This window comes from Bubalus kerabau, chromosome 4 (assembly GCF_029407905.1).
Source record: "Bubalus kerabau isolate K-KA32 ecotype Philippines breed swamp buffalo chromosome 4, PCC_UOA_SB_1v2, whole genome shotgun sequence".
Lineage (NCBI taxonomy): Eukaryota > Metazoa > Chordata > Mammalia > Artiodactyla > Bovidae > Bubalus > Bubalus kerabau.
The window spans coordinates 151464777-151484094 of NC_073627.1; the positions used below are offsets into that span (position 1 = coordinate 151464777).

At 39.0% G+C, this 19318-nt stretch overlaps 2 protein-coding genes across 9 annotated transcripts in view; one reads left to right on the forward strand and one right to left on the reverse strand.

The window, feature by feature from the left end:
* Window positions 1-19318, forward strand: part of CENPP (centromere protein P) — a 237068-nt gene that overhangs the window by 142299 nt on the left and 75451 nt on the right. The window lies entirely within an intron of this gene.
* ECM2 (extracellular matrix protein 2) overlaps window positions 9900-19318 on the reverse strand; it is a 45175-nt gene continuing 35756 nt past the window's right edge. Inside the window, exon 10 of one of the 3 annotated variants that reach the window (XM_055579051.1) lies at window positions 9900-15176. In XM_055579051.1, the coding sequence (XP_055435026.1) occupies window positions 15008-15176 (169 nt within the window). In that variant the 3' untranslated portion in view covers window positions 9900-15007. The remainder of the gene's footprint in view (window positions 15177-19318) is intronic. The other 2 variants (XM_055579049.1, XM_055579050.1) reach the window with 2 other exon arrangements.

A 19318-nucleotide genomic window follows, 5' to 3' on the forward strand; every position in this document is an offset into this window, starting at 1 on the left:
CACATCAAAGAGTTCCATATGCTGGACCTCCCTCTGCAGAATTTTAGGCCTGTCCTCGGTACACCACCTGAGGTTTGGCAGGCCTCCTGTTTGAATATAATGCTCATGTCCATATTTATTCAGTTATATTTAGTTCAAAACATTTGTCTGTTATCTTGATGAATTGGGACATTGTAAAGGTTGAACTGGATTTTATTAACCTGAGTTCCATCAAAGCAGCGACCATAAATGGGAAGCTCCTTGGGCAGAAATCTGTGTCTTTCACAATGTTTTGTTTTTTTAACTTTAACTGGAGGTAAAGTTTAGATTCCAGAAAAATAAACATCATAATGGTACAGCTCAATTAGTTTTCACAAACACCTAATCAAGAAATTCCAGCACTCCCAGACCCCTCTTCCAAATCACTCTGTCTTCAGAGGAGGCCGCTGCCTGACTTCAAACACTGTAGTTCCCTGAACGTTCCATGTATATGGGTCATACATTGCATTCTCTTTTGAGCCTGGATTTCTTCATCCAGTGTTATGTTTTAGAGATCCATCAAGGTCATTGTGGTTAGCAATAGTTTGCTTATTCTCATTATAAGCATACCTTCTTGTGCTTCACTTCATTGCATTTCTTAGATCTAGTGTTTTCTTTGTGTTTTTTTCACGAACTGAAGGTTTGAGGCAACCCTGTGTCAAGCGGAAACTATTGGCCAATAGTTTCCAATAGCATTTGCTCACTTCATGTCTCTGTCACATTTTGGTAATTTTTGCAATATTGCAAACTTTTCCGTTGTTATTATATTTCTTATGACGACCTACGGTCAGTGGTCTTTACTGTTACTACACTTTACTGGCGGCTCAGGTGACAGCATTTTTAGTAATAAAATCTTTTTAATTAGGTACATTCTTTTAAAGACATAATGATATTGCATGGTAACACTTGACTGGGGCTGAGTGGCAGCCTCTCATTGCCAGGGAACATGTGCTTCCCACCCTCTCCTTTTGCCTCTGTGCACACAGGGCCCCTCTCCCGTGTTACTCTTCCACCCTTTCCTCACCTCACCTCTCCTCTCAGTCATGGCATCTGCCCCACCACCACCCTTCTAAGCTGGGTTCTGCCACCTTATCTAGAGAACTGGGAAGCACGTCATGTGAGATTGTTTTTCTAAAGATATGTTGCAGCCTCTCTCCTCTCCCCACTTGTGAGCCCTGAGCTTGTCTTCCTCCAACACGCTGTGATCTTTAGTCAGAGGCTTAGGCAAAGAAATTGGCCTTGAAGTATAATGCCAAAATGTGAGTGGTCTTTTTGGCTTATTCACCCTATTCTGCTGACACTGTGACTAGCGGTACAGCCCAGGACCCACAACCCCTCGCCATAGTCTTGGAGCTGCCAGTGGGAAGATTTACTTCACAACTACACAGACAGCCCAGCATGCACAGACACACCGTTTGGATATAAACTGGAGTTTTTTCTCCACACCTTTGCACATTGTCATTCTAGACACATCAGTGTACTTCCTCTTCCCTAAAGTATTGTGAGGAGAATTTCTTCCATTCTTGGTTCCTATGAGGGTCCTCTGAAGGGGACCTATTTCTTTTCTACATGTCTGTTTTTTACTGTTTGGGTTTTGCCTTATCTAAATTTGTCTTGGTCTAAATATTGGAGAATTAGCATTACTATTTATAGTCTTTAGGAATTGTGAATAATCTGCACATTATTATCTTGTAAACAAGATAAGTTTCAAAATTAGAAAAGCATTACTCGCTTTACTTACATTTTAGGAAAAGAAGCATTGGTTGCATGTATGTGTATGTGTATATTCAGTTGCTTCAGTCGTGCCAACTCTTTGTGACCGTTTGGACTGTAGCCCACCAGACTCCTCTGTCCATGGGATTCTCCAGGCAAGAATATTGAAGTAGGGAATTCCCTGGTGGTCCAGTGGCTAAAACTCTGTGCCCAAGATGCAGGGGGGCTAGGTTTGATCCCTGGTCAGGGAACTAGTTCCCACATGCCACAACTAAGACTCTATGCAGCCAAATAAATAAAAATAAATATTAAAAAAAAAAAAAAAAAAGAATATTGAAGTGGGTAGCATGCCCTTCTCCAGATTGGGATACTGGAAAGGACCTTAAAAATCATTTTATGAAAATTAAGACTCCAAAGGGTGAGGAGTAGGGCTGATTGTGACCACATGAGACACCTTCCTGAGCTTGAGTATCACTAGAATTAATGAATTTTATGATGTTTGTCAGCTGATATCTTGTGTCTACTCCTATGTTTACGTTAGTTCAGTTCAGTCGCTCAGTCATGTCCAACTCTTTGCAACCCCATGAACCGCAGCACGCCAGGCCTCCCTGTCCATCACCAACTCCCGGAGTTTACCCAAACCCATGTCCATCGAGTCGGTGATGCCATCCAGCCATCTCATCCTCTGTTGTCCCCTTCTCCTCCTGCTTTCAATCTTACCCAACATCAGGATCTTTTCAAATGAGTCAGTTCTTTGCATCAGGTGGCCAAAATATTGGAGTTTCAGCTTCAACATCAGTCCTCCAATGAACACCCAGGACTGATCTCCTTTAGGATGGACTGGTTGGATCTCCTTGCAGTCCAAGGGACTCTCAAGAATCTTCTCCAACACCACAGTTCAAAAGCATCAATTCTGTGCTCAGCTTCCTTTATAGTCCAACTCTCACATCATACATGACTATTGGAAAAACCATAGCCTTAACTAGACGGACCTTTACATTAAGTACATTTTAATGGATTGTGTAACAGTCTCTTATATTAGTAATCACAAGGAAGATTTTGGTCATCCATTTATTCAAAGAATGGTGTTAAACTCGGTGAAAAAAGGCAAAATGGGGTGGAGGATTGTCAGGGAAGCCCTGAGGAATGTGAGAGGATGTGCCTTGTAAATACCTACTTTAAGAATGTTCTAGACCATCAAACACTAACATGTAAATAATGTATTTTATTTATGCATAACCAAGTTTGTATATAGCTCTATTCAGTTCAGTCGCTCAGTTGTGTCAAACTCTTTTCGACCCCGTGGACTACAGCATGCCAGGCTGCCCTGTCCATCACCAACTCCCGGAGCTTGCTCAAGCTCATGTCCATTGTGTCGGTGATGCCATCAAACCATCTCATCTTCTGTCATCCCCTTCTCCTCCTGCCTTCAATCTTTCCCAGCAACAGGGTCTTCTCCAATGAGTCAGTTCTTCTCATCAGGGGGCCAAAATATTGGAGTTTCAACTTCAGGATCGATCCTTCCAATGAGTATTCAGGACTGATTTCCTTGGACTGGTTGGATCTCCTTTCAGTCCAAGGGACTCTCAAGAGTCTTCTCCAACACCACATTTCAAAAGCATCAGTTCTTCGGTGCTCCACCTTCTTTATGGTCCAGCTCTCACATCCATACATGACTACTGGAAAAACCATAGCTTTGACTAGATGGACCTTTGTTGGCAAAGTAATGTCTCTGCTTTTTAGTATGCTGTATAGATTGGTCATAGCTTTTCTTCCAAGAAGCAAGCATCTTTTAATTTCATGGCTGCAGTCACCATCTGCAGTCATTTGGGAGCCCAAAAAACTAAAGTTTCTCACTGTTTCCATATCTATTTGCCATGAAGTGATGGGACCGGATGCCATGATCTTAGTTTTCTGAATGTTGAGTTTTAAGTCAGCTTTTTCATTCTCCTCTTTCACTTTCATCAAGAGGCTCTTTAGTTCTTCTTTGCTTTCTGCCATAGGGTGGTGTAGCTGAGGTTATTGATATTTCTCCTGGCAATCTTGATTCCAGCTTATGTTTCATCCAGCCTGGCATTTCTCATGATGAACTCTGCATATAAGTTAAATAAGCAGGGTGACAATATACAGCCGTGACATACCCCTTTCCCAATTTTGAACCAGTCTGTTGTTCCATGTCCTATTCTAACTGTTGCTTCTTGACCTGCATACAGATTTCTCAGGAGGCAGGTCAGGTGGTCTGGTATTCCCATCTCTTTCAGGATTTTCCACAGTTTGTTGTGGTCTACACAGTCAAAGGCTTTGGCTTAGTCAATAAAGCAGAAATAGATGTTTTTCTGGAGTTCTCTTGCTTTTTCAATGATCCAGCGGATGTTGGCGATTTGATCTGGTTCCTCTGTCTTTTCCAAATCCAGCTTGAACATCTGGAAGTTCATGGTTCACATACTGTTGAAGTCTGGCTTGGAGAGTTTTGAGCGCTACTTGACTAGCGTGTGAGATCAGTGCAATTGTGTAGTAGTTTGAACATTCTTTGGCACTTCCTTTCTTAGGAATTGGAATGAAAACTGACCTTTTCCAGTCCTGTGGCCACTGCTGAGTTTTCCAAATTTGCTGGCATTTTGAGTGCGACACTTGCACAGCATCATCTTTTAGGATTTGAAATAGCTCAGCTGGAATTCCATCACCTCCACTAGTTTTGTTCATAGTGATGCTGCCTAAGGCCCACTTGACTTCACATTCCAGGATGTCTGGCTCCAGCTGGATGATCACACCATGGTGGTTATCTGGGTCGTGAAGATCTCTTTTGTATAGTTCTTCTGTGTATTCTTGCCACCTCTTCTTAATATCTTCTGCTTCTGTTACGTCCATTCCATTTCTGTATATAGTAGGTATTCCCAAAGACTCCTGAAAGAAGTGAATTCTTGGGTTTGATATGACTTCATGGGCTGTTTTGAATGTTCAAGCATCTCTCATGGTTCAAGCATCTCTCATACATTCATGAGAGATGTGGTTTATAATGAATTGACTTTATACAGTAGGTCATAACCCATGGGCAGTTTTGAGCCCACAGCTGTGGTTTGTTTGGAGCATGTGTTATTTTTAAAAAACAGGAAACTTACATCAAAGGCCAGATTTACCATATTTTAAAAGTTCAATTTGGAAAAGACTGCACTGAATTTCTGTGCCATTCCAGCAAATGGGTGAGCTCTCGGCGGTAGTCTTCTTCAGATGAGTTTCCAGTCCCTGGCTCTCACCTGCCATTTTTCTATACCCAGTGCTATAAGGACTCACTTCTACAACCTGCAGGTTGAGCTACTGCCATCATCCTGTTTAATGTTTTCCTCTAAAAATGAATTAATGCCATAAATAGTCATTTTAAATGAATTGAGTTGGATTTATAAAAATGTGGGTATCAAATATTTTCAGATAATGCTTCATAGGTCAGTTTGCTTTCAGGAATGAGTATAAGTAGTGGTTTTCTTTTAAATAAATTTTCTACCACTTTCCTCTGAGAAGACTGGAAAACAGTGAGTGCATCTAACTTCCAAATCTGTGTTGCCAAGGTCCACTTTTCATTAGGATGAGCAAGGCTTCTGAGAAAAATGTCAAGTAACAGATCAGGACCAGGGAATTTGTAAGGTATGCCTGAAACATCATACCAGCAGGCACAAAAGCACACAGAGATTACTGCGGACTTGTGAACAGTACATAGAAGCTTGGGTAAAGGCATAGTTTGAGTTCAGTTCAATTCAGTTCAGTCGCTCAGTCATGTCTAACTCTTTGCGAACCTCATAGAATAAGGGTGGCAATGGATTATAATACATCAAATGCAAAATCCTTTTTATTGTAACAAGGAAAGAGGGTCAAAAGGGTCACAGCTTCTTCTGTAGAGGAATGCCAACTAATGAGTACAGAGGAACCATAGAATTAGAAAATCACCACTGTGAAACTTACAATGTAGTCACTGATTTAGGCAAAGAACTTCAATAGGAGCTAAAAGCCACTAAATGAAAAGTTATTGGATGGCATGATATTCACACAGACCTTACTTTGCAGGATATTTCTTAATTACAAGGAGATGAAGATACCACCTTAACCAAATGTCTCAGCATCACCAATTACAGGCCAGCCCAACATTTTGTGCTTCCTGATGTGATACAAAAGGAAGTACATGATATCAACTATGTGGGATTCTTGCCAAAAGTATTCTGCCTAAATCTAAACAATGAGACAAATGTATATTAGGGGACATTCTACATGGCAGCTGGCTTAGAATCCCTTCAGAAAGTGAAGGAGTGAAAGACGTAGACTGACGGCTGCTGCTCTAGATTGCCAGAGACTAAAGGCAAGCGAACTCTGATTGGATCTTGAGCCATTAGATCTGCACCACACACAGTGATTTGGACATTGTTGGGACAGTTGGGGAACTCTGAATATAGACAGGATGTTGATCCTGAATCAATATTAAATTTCTGGGGTTTGACAATATCAGAGAATGTGACATTGTTTCATGGTTATGTAAGAAAATGTCCTTGTTCTTAGGAGATTTGTATTGAAGCACTGGGGCAACAGGTTATATCTGCAACTTACATTCAAATGGTCCAGCCCCTGTACCCCACAAATGCATATATATGTATAGATATGAATGTGGAACGAGTGAAAAAGATAGAATGAAGATGACAAATATTAATTGGTGAATATAGGTGAAAATATATAGATGTTCATTGTATTCTTTCAACTTTTCTATGACCATTAAAAATATGCTAAATATTTGTGGGAAATAAGGGAATAAGTTGTGGTAAATAAGTTGCCTTAAATTAATTTAAACTCTGATTTATCCTTAACTGCAGTGAAATATTTACATGAAAAATTTAAGTTGATTAAGGTCTTATTCTACATTTAGGGTGGGTTTTATGAGTCTGTTGATACATGCGAAGTGTTTGTATATTTTTCTGCATAGAAGAGCCATCAGAGCTTCGATCATATCTTCAAAGGGTAGGTCCATTCTTCACATAGTTTAGAACTACTGACCTAGAATAGATTTACAGTTTTCAATGCATTCTTTATTCTGAGTATCACACACTATTAATATTTCAGACAGTTCATATATAAATTTGGTAATTGTGAATGTAATTCTCAACTTATGTAAAGCAAATGAACTTTCAGCAGTTTCCAATTTATAAAAAGATTTTCTTGTATCTTACATTAAGCTGTTAGTTTAATGTAAGTTTATTTGACCACAGAGATTCTGTTACTTAGAAACACACCATGACATTCTAGTAACATGATGTATTCCTTTTCTTTTCCAAACTAATATGTGTTTAGTGCAATCACATGTTATTTTTAATACAGTCTACTTTCCCTTGTGTGGATTCACATTCTTCACATTTTGTGCAAAGGGAAAAATACACTAGACTGTAAGGTTTTTTTTTTTTTTGTAAGTTTTTTTTAATCCGTTTTCTTGTAGAAAAGGAAACATAATGTCAAAGAAGAAATAATCATGCCATTTATTCTTTAGTTGTGTAATCACTAAGCTCTATTGATCTAATTAGAAATATTCACCTCTTTGCCAATAACAGTGTGTGACAGACCAAATTTCAATGTGACTTATAGTTTCAGCTCTTCCTGTTCAGCATGTTGAAGCAAAGGCATGTAAGTAATATGTTATAATATGCCAAAGTGTTGTTTAAGACATTATAGGATGAAATGTACACTAACACATAACTACACTATTTACGTAGGTTGTAGTTCCTCTAAAAGTCTTTCACCAATGCTTCTGGGTCTGTTGCAGTAGGTTTAATCAGAGCTGATGTTCACAAGAATGGTAAATACTTAAACACCCCAGAACCATCTGCCCAGAGCATGCCGCACCTGGCCAAGGCTTACACGCAGACTCTTACTATATCCCTGTAGACCCACTTGCGGATTATCTCTATGGTAGAAATCCATCTGCAGGACAGGTTTATTGATCAGGTAGTCTTCTCATTTGGCTGTTTTAAATACAGTTTCTCTCTCTCTCTCTCTCTCTCTTTTTTTTTTTTTTTTTTGGTTTTATGTTATTATAGTGAATCACACCTGTAAGTCAAAATTACTCTTCTTTCCTATAATCAGGATTTTTAAAAATCTGCTTCTAATCTACTCCCATATCTATGACAATAAATAGTTTAGCTTCTTTGAGTTCTGGTTTCACACTGCATTTATAACATGTTCTAAGCTGGTTTCATTCTATTCTGTGCAATGGATGTGAGCATGCAGTGACACAGCACAAAGGCCACCAAGCTCAAGAGAGCTACTGACATGGCTGCAGCATCCCACGTGAGCCCAGCCCTCTACAGAGAGCATTATCTGACCCCTGCTCTACTGTAATAGGCCCATTCCTTTTTCCAGTATATATCACAATCTAAGGAATCATTTCCTTAAATTATTAATATCTACCATATTATGAGACTTGGCAGCCTTGAATAAGTCACTGAACTTTCCTACCTTCTGGTTTCCCAGCACCTATCCTTAAGGGAATGGATAGTCATCTGATGTCCACCCTGTGCTCAGTACTGTTGTGAACATCACCTTATTTAACCTTCACAGATGCCTTGGTAGGCAGATACTCTCCTCAATTTCATGGGCAAGGAAACTGGAAATCAGAGTCTAAGTAACTTGATCATGTCCACAGCTAATAAGGATTCCAGTTTCAGACCCAAGATACTCATTCTTGTTTTTTCATTGCAAGAGATGAACTTCATTTTTCATAGACTTCTAGGGTTTAAAGCCCCCTGGAATCATCTGGTATAGGTTAGAGTTGGCCAGAAACATCTATTTTCATACATATGTGTGTGTGTGTTACTTGCTCAGTCGTGTGCAACTCTTTGCAACCCCAAAATGCTTTTAATGTTTTTGAATTTTAAGTTGAATTCATATTCAACTATGGACAAATGAATAATTCAGTCATTACCAATTTATAAATACTTCTCCTATGAGGACACTTTCTGTTTTCTAAATAAGGGAAAGAGGTGAAATAGATATCATAGAGGGTTTACCCAGTCCTTTGAGGTTTCACTTAAACAGCAGAACTTGAGTATTTTATTCTTTTATGTCAGCATCTATGAACCTAGTAATTCATGTTGTTTAAATGATGGCTTTGGAAAACATTGTCAGTGTTGCTGTTATGGAAAACAATCAGTTGTCAAAGCATGACTTATTTTTTTTATAAAATATACTCTGCCTTCTAATGTCTATGTCAGAAAATATTAATAAGAGAAGTTATTCCTTACTAATTATATGACCGTATATAAATCTTTATCACTTTTCCTTTAAAAATCCTTAAATTTTGCACATTTCTCTTTGTTTTGTTTAGGGATAGTATTAATGTCAACTTTGGACAACTCATGAGCTGATCGTTTAGACTGAGGGATCAACAATTATATTAGTACCTACTCTATACACAGAATATAGGGATTCAAGAAATGAATTGTCTCTTATTTTAAGTTTTACAATCTTTTAGGAAAACATGGTATACCGTCTACCAATCTACTGTACTACATCCTACAATGCAAATAAATAATCAATGCAGACCTAACTCATAAAACCAGACCTGTCTGTCAGGAGGTTGGCGGAACAGATGCCAAGTACCGAAGGGAGGAGGCACTTGCTGAAGAGCTGGGCTTCTAGGCACAGCTTGCCTTGTGCCTTGGAAGCTCCTTGAGGTCAGATCATATGGCTCAAGTCAGATGCAGCCATATAGTAAACTTATTCCCCTTGAAATTGAAAGTCGGTACCCATTAGGGTTCTGCTCCTGCCCTTCTCTTCATCCACCCCTCATTGTAACCTTTCCTTTGGATTCCCCTCCAGCTGAGTGCATTCCCATCCTCCTGCCTAAATTCCATGATGACACCTCCAAACTTCAGCATATTCTCACCCAAACTGTCTCTTTCTCTAAGTTTCTCAGCAGCATCACTGAGACTCAGAGCAGTTCTCCTTTTTATCTGCTTTTCTCTTCTTTGTATCTCTTGCCTGGTAGATCACTATCCCTTTTCTTTTTTTCTTTGTATCCCCTGCATGGTAGATCACTACTTCCCTTTTGTTTTTTCTTTTCTTCTCTTCCTTTTTACAATCAATCAGTTCATTTTGTAAAATTTATTTATTTTTATTTGGAGGATAATTGCTTTACAATTTTGAATTGGTTTCTGCCATACATCAGCCATAGGTATGCACATGTCCCCTCCCTTCTATCAGTTCATTTTATTCTTAATATATTCTCTATTGGACTTCCCGGTGGCTCAGTGGTAAAGAATCTGCTTATGATGCAGGAGACACAGGTTCAATCCCTGGGTCAGGAAGATCCCCTGGAGGAGTGCAAGGCAAGACATTCCAATATTCTTGTCTGGAGAATCCCATGGACAGAGGAGCCAGGCGGCTACAGTCCATAGGGTCACAAAGAGTTGGACACAACTGAAGCAACTTACCATGCACGCATGCATATTCTCAGGTTTTGATGGTTCATAGTGTCCTTCTGATATCGAGCCCCTCAGAAGATGACAAATATGGCAAGCTTGCCTTCAGACTTAATCTACAGCAAAGAGAATGTAGGGTTTTTTTTTCTTCTTCTTTCAAAGTCTCTGTCGTACCTATCCCTGTTTTTGCTCGTTCCTCCTGTCGCCTATACTGAGTGGGTCCCTGTTATTCTGTTTCTAGATTATCAGAGTGGTGGCTCTTTTCCCTTCATTACTTCCATGCACCTCTCTTCAGAGTTTTTTGGTGGTGTCCTATATTTCTCATTGCAGTAAGTATGGTCTCCTCTTATGGGCCTTCCAGGCCACCCCAAGCCTCTTATTTCCTGTATGGTCTCTCTTCCCCTGGTGAACCTCAACTATGCTTGGTTCATGCCTCTTTGTTTCAGTCAGTTATTCCTTCCCCCTCAACTGATTCAAATTTCAAGCCCCAGTTTAAGCCTAGGGATCTTTTCTCCCCCAAACTCAGTGCTAGTTATTTCCTATACCATATATACCACAGACTTCTTTGTTACTCCTGATCTAAATTTGTCAACTCAGGGAAACCATTTTTGCCTGTAGCACACTGTAGCACCAGTAAAAATTTGGGATTTTATCCTAATTTAGCTATATACCCATCATCTGTGGCTAAATTTCCACATACCAAATCTAAAAATATCTTGAAACAAGCATTATAGTTTATTAACACTTTCCAGTGAACTTAAAGGTTTTGACTACACAGTTTGAACAGTTACTGAAATAATCACATTCTTCTGTGTGAATGAGGTGATCATCCTTACTGCTCTTAGTGGTGTCAATGTGGGATAGAGGCACATTTCAACTCGTGTTGTGGGTGGTGTTTTCCATGTTAATAGAAGAAGTCATCCCTAGGAATAGTTAACTTTAACCTCTCAAGGCCAACTCCTGAGGGATGTATGTAGAGTTACTTGACAATAAAAGCCCAAGGAGACAGTGTTGTATCTTCTCAATCTTGTTGGCAGCACCCGCCAGATTTATGGGTGCGCCTACCCACTCTCAGGTGTCCAGACTTTCCACTTTCGGGACTGCATTCAGCAGATGCATGTTAAGTCCAGGCTCAGTCACCTATTCCCTGTTGTTCCCAAATGCCACACATCCACCCTTAGGGTGCTGGGGGCATCCTAACCTGCCTGCTCCACAGGGAGTCACACAGTCTGGCAGAGACAAAGATGTGATCCCAATCTCTGTGTGCGGCAGCACTGCCATGTTGTCCCCATCCTATAGAACATGCACTCACGCTAACTGCCTTTCAGGGTGTTTTAGGTCAGAGGTCAGCAGTCTTTGGTTGTGGCAGAGGTGCTCGGGGCTGATCCCCACTATGGTGCTGGAGCTCCAAAGGAACAGACACATCTACTAAGCTTCCTTGTCCCGGCATACCCAGAGGTTGGCTCTGTTCAGGCAGCTGTAATCCTCGTAAATGAGAAATGTTTCTTCAGGCCAAAGCTCTCCAGTGAAGTTCTCTGAAAGTATAGGAGGAGCTGAGGAGAGGATAAGGACCAGGGACTTTGGCTGAATGTTCTTTATGACTTTTAGAACTTGATGTGTGATTTATATAGTACCTTGTCTATTGGTTTCAAGAAATAAGGGGAGCTGGGGAGGCAGACAGGAGCAGTGTCAGCTAACCCTTTCTGATGGTAGCAGAGCTGTTTTGTCTGAAGGGAGTACACAGACTCTGTGTACTTCCTCTCTCAAGGACGCTTCCTCCCCAGGGCACCATGAACTCCTGATGAGCCATGCTTGAAAACCATTGATGCGTTCCAAGAATGCTATTTTGTAATTGAATCAAGTGATCTCAGAAAAGTAAAATGACTGCGTAATTACTAGAGACCAAGATGGATACCCGGATGTCCTGATTCTTGGTATAATTACTTCCTTATAATTCTAGGCTAAAAGTTTCTTTAACCACATCATATCTTTAATGCTTTTTACAAAATACCTTAATCTACAATAAGCCAAATCTCAAAATTGAAAATATAGTTAGTATTTCCTGTACATATGTGCAAAGATGACACACTATTAAGTATTTTCAGACCATGACTGGGCCAGGATTTCCTTAGTGTACATCTGTGTTAGTAATTACAGTATACTTCTGAAGCCAAACAGAACACCTCTTTGTTACACATTATATAAACATTATATATCATGAACAGTGTTTGCTATATGGACATTTATCACTTCTCTAAAATGAAATTAAAGCTTCTATCCAGAGCATTATGAAGTTTCAAAGCAAACAAGTTCAGTGCTAGAATATTTTATATTTTAAATTATATAATCAGTAGATATAAAAGCATCTTCCAACTTAAGAACAAAGCTTCCATCAGTCATTCTGATTTTTCACCTTTCTAGAGATTCTTCTCCCAATTCTCAGTGCACAGTAGGGTCTCAGTGCGTGCCTGGGTCTAGTGTTACTCCAAGCCTCCTGGGGATTGCAATGTCTTATTGCAACTTTTGCTATTTGCACACTCTAGAGACCCACAATCTGGGAATACCCCTAGGCCTAGGCACAGGGGCTTTGGGACCCCAACATACTTTATTACATCACCACCCTGTTGTGCTGATTTCATCACACATGACTTGTTGATTTGATTGTCTGTTTGATTTCCTGCTTATTGCCTCTAAACCACCACACATTCCCAGAGAGCAGAGACCTCATCTGATCTCTTCATCCCTTTCTCTCTAAAACAGCATCTGGGACACAGCTGATTAAAATCATAATGACAAATTAATGCAAGAATGCTTCAGTATTCATCTCTGTTGTCTAGGGTGCTAATTCTTTTGACTCACTTTATTTGGTTTGAGTCCCCTCTAACAGTAATTTTTTACTTTTTAAGTTTCTTTAAATCATTTACATTGATGCATTTATATTCAAACAGCACAAGGGTTCTTGTTAAGTTAAACAGATACCCGTATCTTCTTATTATTTGTCTCTTTCATTCAACTTGGCCAATTTAAATTAGTAATGCTTCTACATACCCAAACTGGTTATAAATCTGAACTTTTTGTTCCATAAGATTTTATTTCTCTTCTTAGCCACCTGGTTTAAGCCTTTGATGCTTGATTCTAACAGTTTGTATCATATTATTATTCTTGTTAAATCAAACTTCTACATCTTGAAAGCTGCCCAGGTGATAATTAACTTTGACTGAATATGCTGTTTACTGTCAATTTTATATGAAAGGTTGGCAATATTAAGTGTACGCACTATGCATATCACACTTCCCAAATACGTTTTATTCTTCTCTGGTTCTCATAACAGCCCTGTGAAGTGGGGCTGAAAGGCTCTGAGAACTGTGGGAGAACTATTAAAAGATTAAATAACTAAAGTTTGAAAAATTAGAGTAATCTGCCGAATGGGGCCAAGACTAGAAATTAATCTAGTGTTTTAATTAATTAAAAACACCTAATCTGGTGTTTTTCCAAGGTACAAAACTGAGAGTAACAAGAAAAATCAACATGGTTTCTATATGTGTCTTTTAAATATTATTTTAGAAATAAAGATAAGATGTCATTATATGATGAAAATTTTAATACATGATATGATTTTGTTAGGATCTACTACATAATGAATACTAATAGCTTTTATGTTGTATTGAGTAAAAAGATACATTTGAGCAAATTAGGACAAAGACAAGAGATGTTAACAATGACCAGAGGAGCAAAAGTTTTTTAAATGTATGCATTAGGTTTATATTTACAAGGTTTAGTCAAGGGTAGTTAACTTATATTTTAAGCAAACTCTACTGCTTTCCATAAATCTTTTGATCTTGAGCAAATAATTATGAGGGTGATCTTCAGATCAGATCAGATCAGTCGCTCAGTCGTGTCCGACTCTTTGCGACCCCATGAATTGAGCACGCCAGGCCTCCCTGTCCATCACCAACTCCCGGAGTTCACTCAGACTCACGTCCATCGAGTCAGTGATGCCATCCAGCCATCTCATCCTCTGTCGTCCCCTTCTCCTCCTGCCGCCAATCCCTCCCAGCATCAGAGTCTTTTCCAATGAGTCAACTCTTCGCATGAGGTGGATGATCTTAAAATACTGTTAAACTTTTTAGACTTACAGATAAATTAAAAAATCATACAGAATTCACATATACCCTTCTCCCAGCTTTCCCTAATGTTAATAAGCACATACTTAACCATAGTATAGTTCTCAAGATCAGGAAATTAACTTTATAGTAATTATATTTTAATTCTATTCATGTAATTAATAGAAGGAACTAAAGCTAAGCCAATGATTAAGTTTATTTATATCAATAATTGTATTATAGGGTCTTAATTACTTATAGAAAATTAATAAAGTTTTGCTTTAACAGAATAATAAACAGAACATTAGTTCATAAATTCTACCTATTATTTTTTCCAGCTGTCCACTTCTTGGGCTTGAACCATAACATACATACTTTTTTAAAAGACTTAGGGAGTTCTTAGCTAATAGAAATTCTGTGGTCTGTTGTAAAGGTCATATTTAGTTTCAGATTTCTCTCAGTCTACTTCAGCAGCACACAACATCCTATTCTTGTGAGAAAAGTTTGCAACAAGATGGCTTCTTCCTAGAGTGTGAAACTGAAAGTTTCACTAAAACTGTTAAAAGACTAAACCTTGTAGATATGTGTTTGGTTGTCCTGTGCATTGGTGAATCAGGTTGACTAGCATAATGACACTTTAATATGACATTATATCTCTTATTGAGGAAAATGCTACTAAAACAGATATATGAGTATGATTTACAAATGACAAAGAAAAACTCAGAATTACTTGATATTTTGTGGTTTAAGAACAATACTTGAATATGATCTTATGCATGAAAATGCATAGGATGATATTTCTCTTGTTTTAATGTAGTTGTTTTCAAGATGAAGATGTTCTAGATTTGAATCATCATCTTCTTCAGCATTGCAAATTTGTTCTGGAAGAATATTCCTGAGGAAAAATAGACATGCAGGTCATAAAGGATTGAAGTAATATTCCACCTTCATAATTTAGGAGTTAAAATAAAATTAGATCCTTGTCTTACATACCAGAAAAAATTCCATATATGTCAAGATCTACATATGAAAAAATGAAGTCATAGAAGTGATAGAATAAAGCATGGTTATACCCCGGGATGGAGGGAGAAATCTTCCTATGTGTGACTCAAAAACCAGAAGCACTAGAAGAAAAGATTTAAAAATTGGCTACAGTTTTTTTTTTTTTTAAATGCAAAGTTCAAAGATAAATCGCAAACTGGGAGAAAGTGTTTGCAACTTAAATAAAGGGCTAATATACAAAGACCTAAAAATCTAGGAGGCAAGGGAAATCAAAGAAAAAAAAAGATACCTGGTGACCAGTTTACAGAAGAGAAAATGAAATGATATGTGAACATAAAAGGATGCTTAATTTCATTTATGATAAGAAAAATTAAATTGAAATGATACTGGCATGCCACTCTAACTTATCAGATTTTTCCACCTCTCCACAGAACAAATCAAAGTTCATTCACATGTTCTGATGATAAAGTTGTATAGGATCAAGCATCACTGAAGGGAATTCAAAACTGTTCAGGCCCATGGAAAGGAATCTGGCAGTATATAACAAAATTACATATTCATTTTATTCCTTTCAATCAGCAATTCCATTTCTACGGATTTATCCCAAAGTTAGATTGGAAAATACAAAATTATATTTGAACAGAGTTACTTATACACACAGTTGCACTCATCTCACACGCTAATAAAGTAATGCTCAAAATTCTCCAAGCCAGGCTTCAGCAATACGTGAACAGTGAACTTCCAGATGTTCAAACTGGTTTTAGAAAAGGCAGAGGAACCAGAGAGCAAACTGCCAACATCCGCTGGATCATGGAAAAAGCAAGAGAGTTCCAGAAAACATCTATTTCTGCTTTATTGACTATGCCAAAGCCTTTGACTGTGTGGATCACAATAAACTGTGGAAAATTCTGAAAGAGATGGGAATACCAGACCACCTGACCTGCCTCTTGAGAAACCTATGTGCAGGTCAGGAAGCAACGTTAGAACTGGACAAGGAAGAACACACTGGTTCCAAATAGGAAAAGGAGTACTTCAAGGCTGTATATTGTCACCTGCTTATTTAACTTCTATGCAGAGTACATCATGAGAAACGCTGGCCTGGAAGAAGCACAAGCTGGAATCAAGGTTGCGGGGAGAAATATCAATAACCTCAGATATGCAGATGACACCACCCTTATGGCAGAAAGTGAAGAAGAATAAAGGGCCTCTTGATGAAAGTGAAAGAGGAGAGTGAAAAAGTTGGCTTAAAGCTCAACATTCAGAAAACGAAGATCATGGCATCCTGTCCCATCACTTCATGGCAAATAGATTGGTAAACAGTGGAAACAGTGGCTGACTTTATTTTTCTGGGCTCCAAAATCACTGCGGATGATGGTTGCAGCAATGAAATTAAAAGACGCTTATTCCTTGGAAGGAAAGTTATGACCAACGTAGACAGCATATTAAAAAGCAGAGACATTACTTTGCCAACAAAGGTCCGTCTAGTCAAGGCTATGGTTTTTCCAGTGGTCATGTATGGATGTGAGAGTTGGACTATAAAGAAAGCAGAGTGCCGAAGAATTGATGCTTTTGAACTGTGGTGTTGGAGGAGACTCTTGAGAGTCCCTTGGACTGCAAGGAGATCCAACCAGTCCATCCTAAAGGAGATCAGTCCTGGGTGTTCATTGGAGGGTCTGATGTTGAAGCTGAAACTCCAATACTTGGGCCACCTGATATGAAGAGCTGACTCATTTGAAAAGACCCTGATGCTGGGAAAGATTGAGGGCAGGAGGAGAAGGGGACGACAGAGGATGAGATGGTTGGCTGGCATCACCAACTCAATGGACATGAGTTTGTGTGGGCTCCGGGAGATGGTGTTGGACAGGGAGGCCTGGCATTCTGCGATTCATAGGGTCGAAAAGAGTTGGACACGACTGAGTGACTAAACCGAACTAAACTGAACACATTGTGGCATTATTTATAGTACAAAGAAGTGGAAACAATCAAATGTCTATCAGTAAGAAGCTGGTTGAATAAAGTCCCTACATAATAGTACTATTCAGTTGTTAAAAAGAAAGAGGAAGTTTTCTACATACTGATTTGGAGTGATATTCAGGATATACTGATAATTTTTAAAAGTAAAGACTAGAAAAAAGAAAAGAATAATACTTATTCTTCTTATTCACAGATGAATAATACTTCTGTGAGATAATTTGTATAATAATTCTGAGGGGGTATGGAATATAAATGTGTATGCTTCAGATCAGATCAGTCGCTCAGTCGTGTCCGACTCTTTGCGACCCCATGAACTGCAGCACGCCAGGCCTCCCTGTCCATCACCAACTCCCGAAGTTCACTGAGACTCACGGCCATCAAGTCAGTGATGCCATCCAGCCATCTCATCCTCTGTCGTCCCCTTCTCCTCTTGCCCCCAATCCCTCCCAGCATCAGAGTCTTTTCCAATGAGTCAACTCTTCACATGAGGTGGCCAAAGTACTGGAGTTTCAGCTTTAGCATCATTCCTTCCAAAGAAATCCCAGGGCTGATCTCCTTCAGAATGGACTGGTTGGATCTCCTTGCAGTCCAAGGGACTCTCAAGAGTCTTCTCCAACACCACAGTTACAAAAGCATCAATTCTTCGGCGCTCAGCCTTCTTCACAGTCCAACTCTCACATCCATACATGACCACAGGAAAAGCCATAGCCTTGACTAGACGAAACTTTGTTGGCAAAGTAATGTCTCTGCTTTTGAATATGCTATCTGGGTTGGTCATAACTTTCCTTCCAAGGAGTAAGCGTCTTAATTTCATGGCTGCAGTCACCATCCGCAGTGATTTTGGAGCCCAAAAAAATAAAGTCAGCAACTGTTTGCAGTTTCCCCATCTATTTCCCATGAAATGATGGGACTGGATGCCATGATCTTCGTTTTCTGAATGTTGAGCTTTAAGCCAACTTTTTGACTCTCCACTTTCACTTTCATCAAGAGGCTTTTGAGTTCCTCTTCACTTTCTGCCATAAGGGTGGTGTCATCTGCATATCTGAGGTTATTGATATTTCTCCCGGCAATCTTGATTCCAGCTTGTGCTTCTTCCAGCCCAGCATTTCTCATGATGTACTCTGCATATAAGTTAAATAAACAGAGTGACAATATACAGCCTTGACGAACTCCTTTTCCTAATTGGAACCAGTCTGTTGTTCCATGTCCAGTTCTAACTGTTGCTTCCTGACCTGCATACAAATTTCTCAAGAGGCAGATCAGGTGGTCTGATATTCCCATCTCTTTCAGAATTACAGTTTCAAAAATAACACTGTAATCATCAACAGGAAATTAATTTAAAAATTTGATCAAAGGAGAAGGATGGAATACAGTATAAGGAACAGGCATAGAAAAATATTATGTAGAAAGTAGCAATTCCTAAAAAACTTTTGAACTGTAGTGTTGGAGAAGGCTCTTGAGAGTCCCTTGGACTGCAAGGAGATCAAACCAGTCAGTCTTAAAGGAAATGAAACCAGTCAGACTTAAAGGAAGTCTTAAAGGAAATATTCATTGAAACGACTGATGCTGAAGCTGAAGCTCCAATACTTTTGCCACCTGATGAGAAGAACTGACTCATTAGAAAAGACCCTGATGCTGGGAAAGATTGAAGGCAGGAGGAGAAGGGGACGACAGAGGGTGAGATGGTTGGATGGCATCACTGACTTGATGGATATCAGTTTAAGCAAGCTCCGGGAGTTGATCATGAACAGGGAAGCCTGGTGTGCTGCAATCCATGGGGTCACAAAGAGTTGGACACGACTGAGTGACTGAACTCTAAGCAAACTAAAGACCTATCTGAATATTAAATTGTTGACATACTGTTACAGAGAAAACTTCTGTGCTTAAGCTATACATCCTCCATGGAACATATTCAAAGGACAAATAGAACTACCAAAAACATAATAAACTTAATTAAATACTTTTGCTGTTAGTTGTAATAATGGTATACATTTATTCTTACAAAATAGGTTTATATTGTTGGCAATGTAGAATTTCAATTTAAGATAAGTCTACATCAGA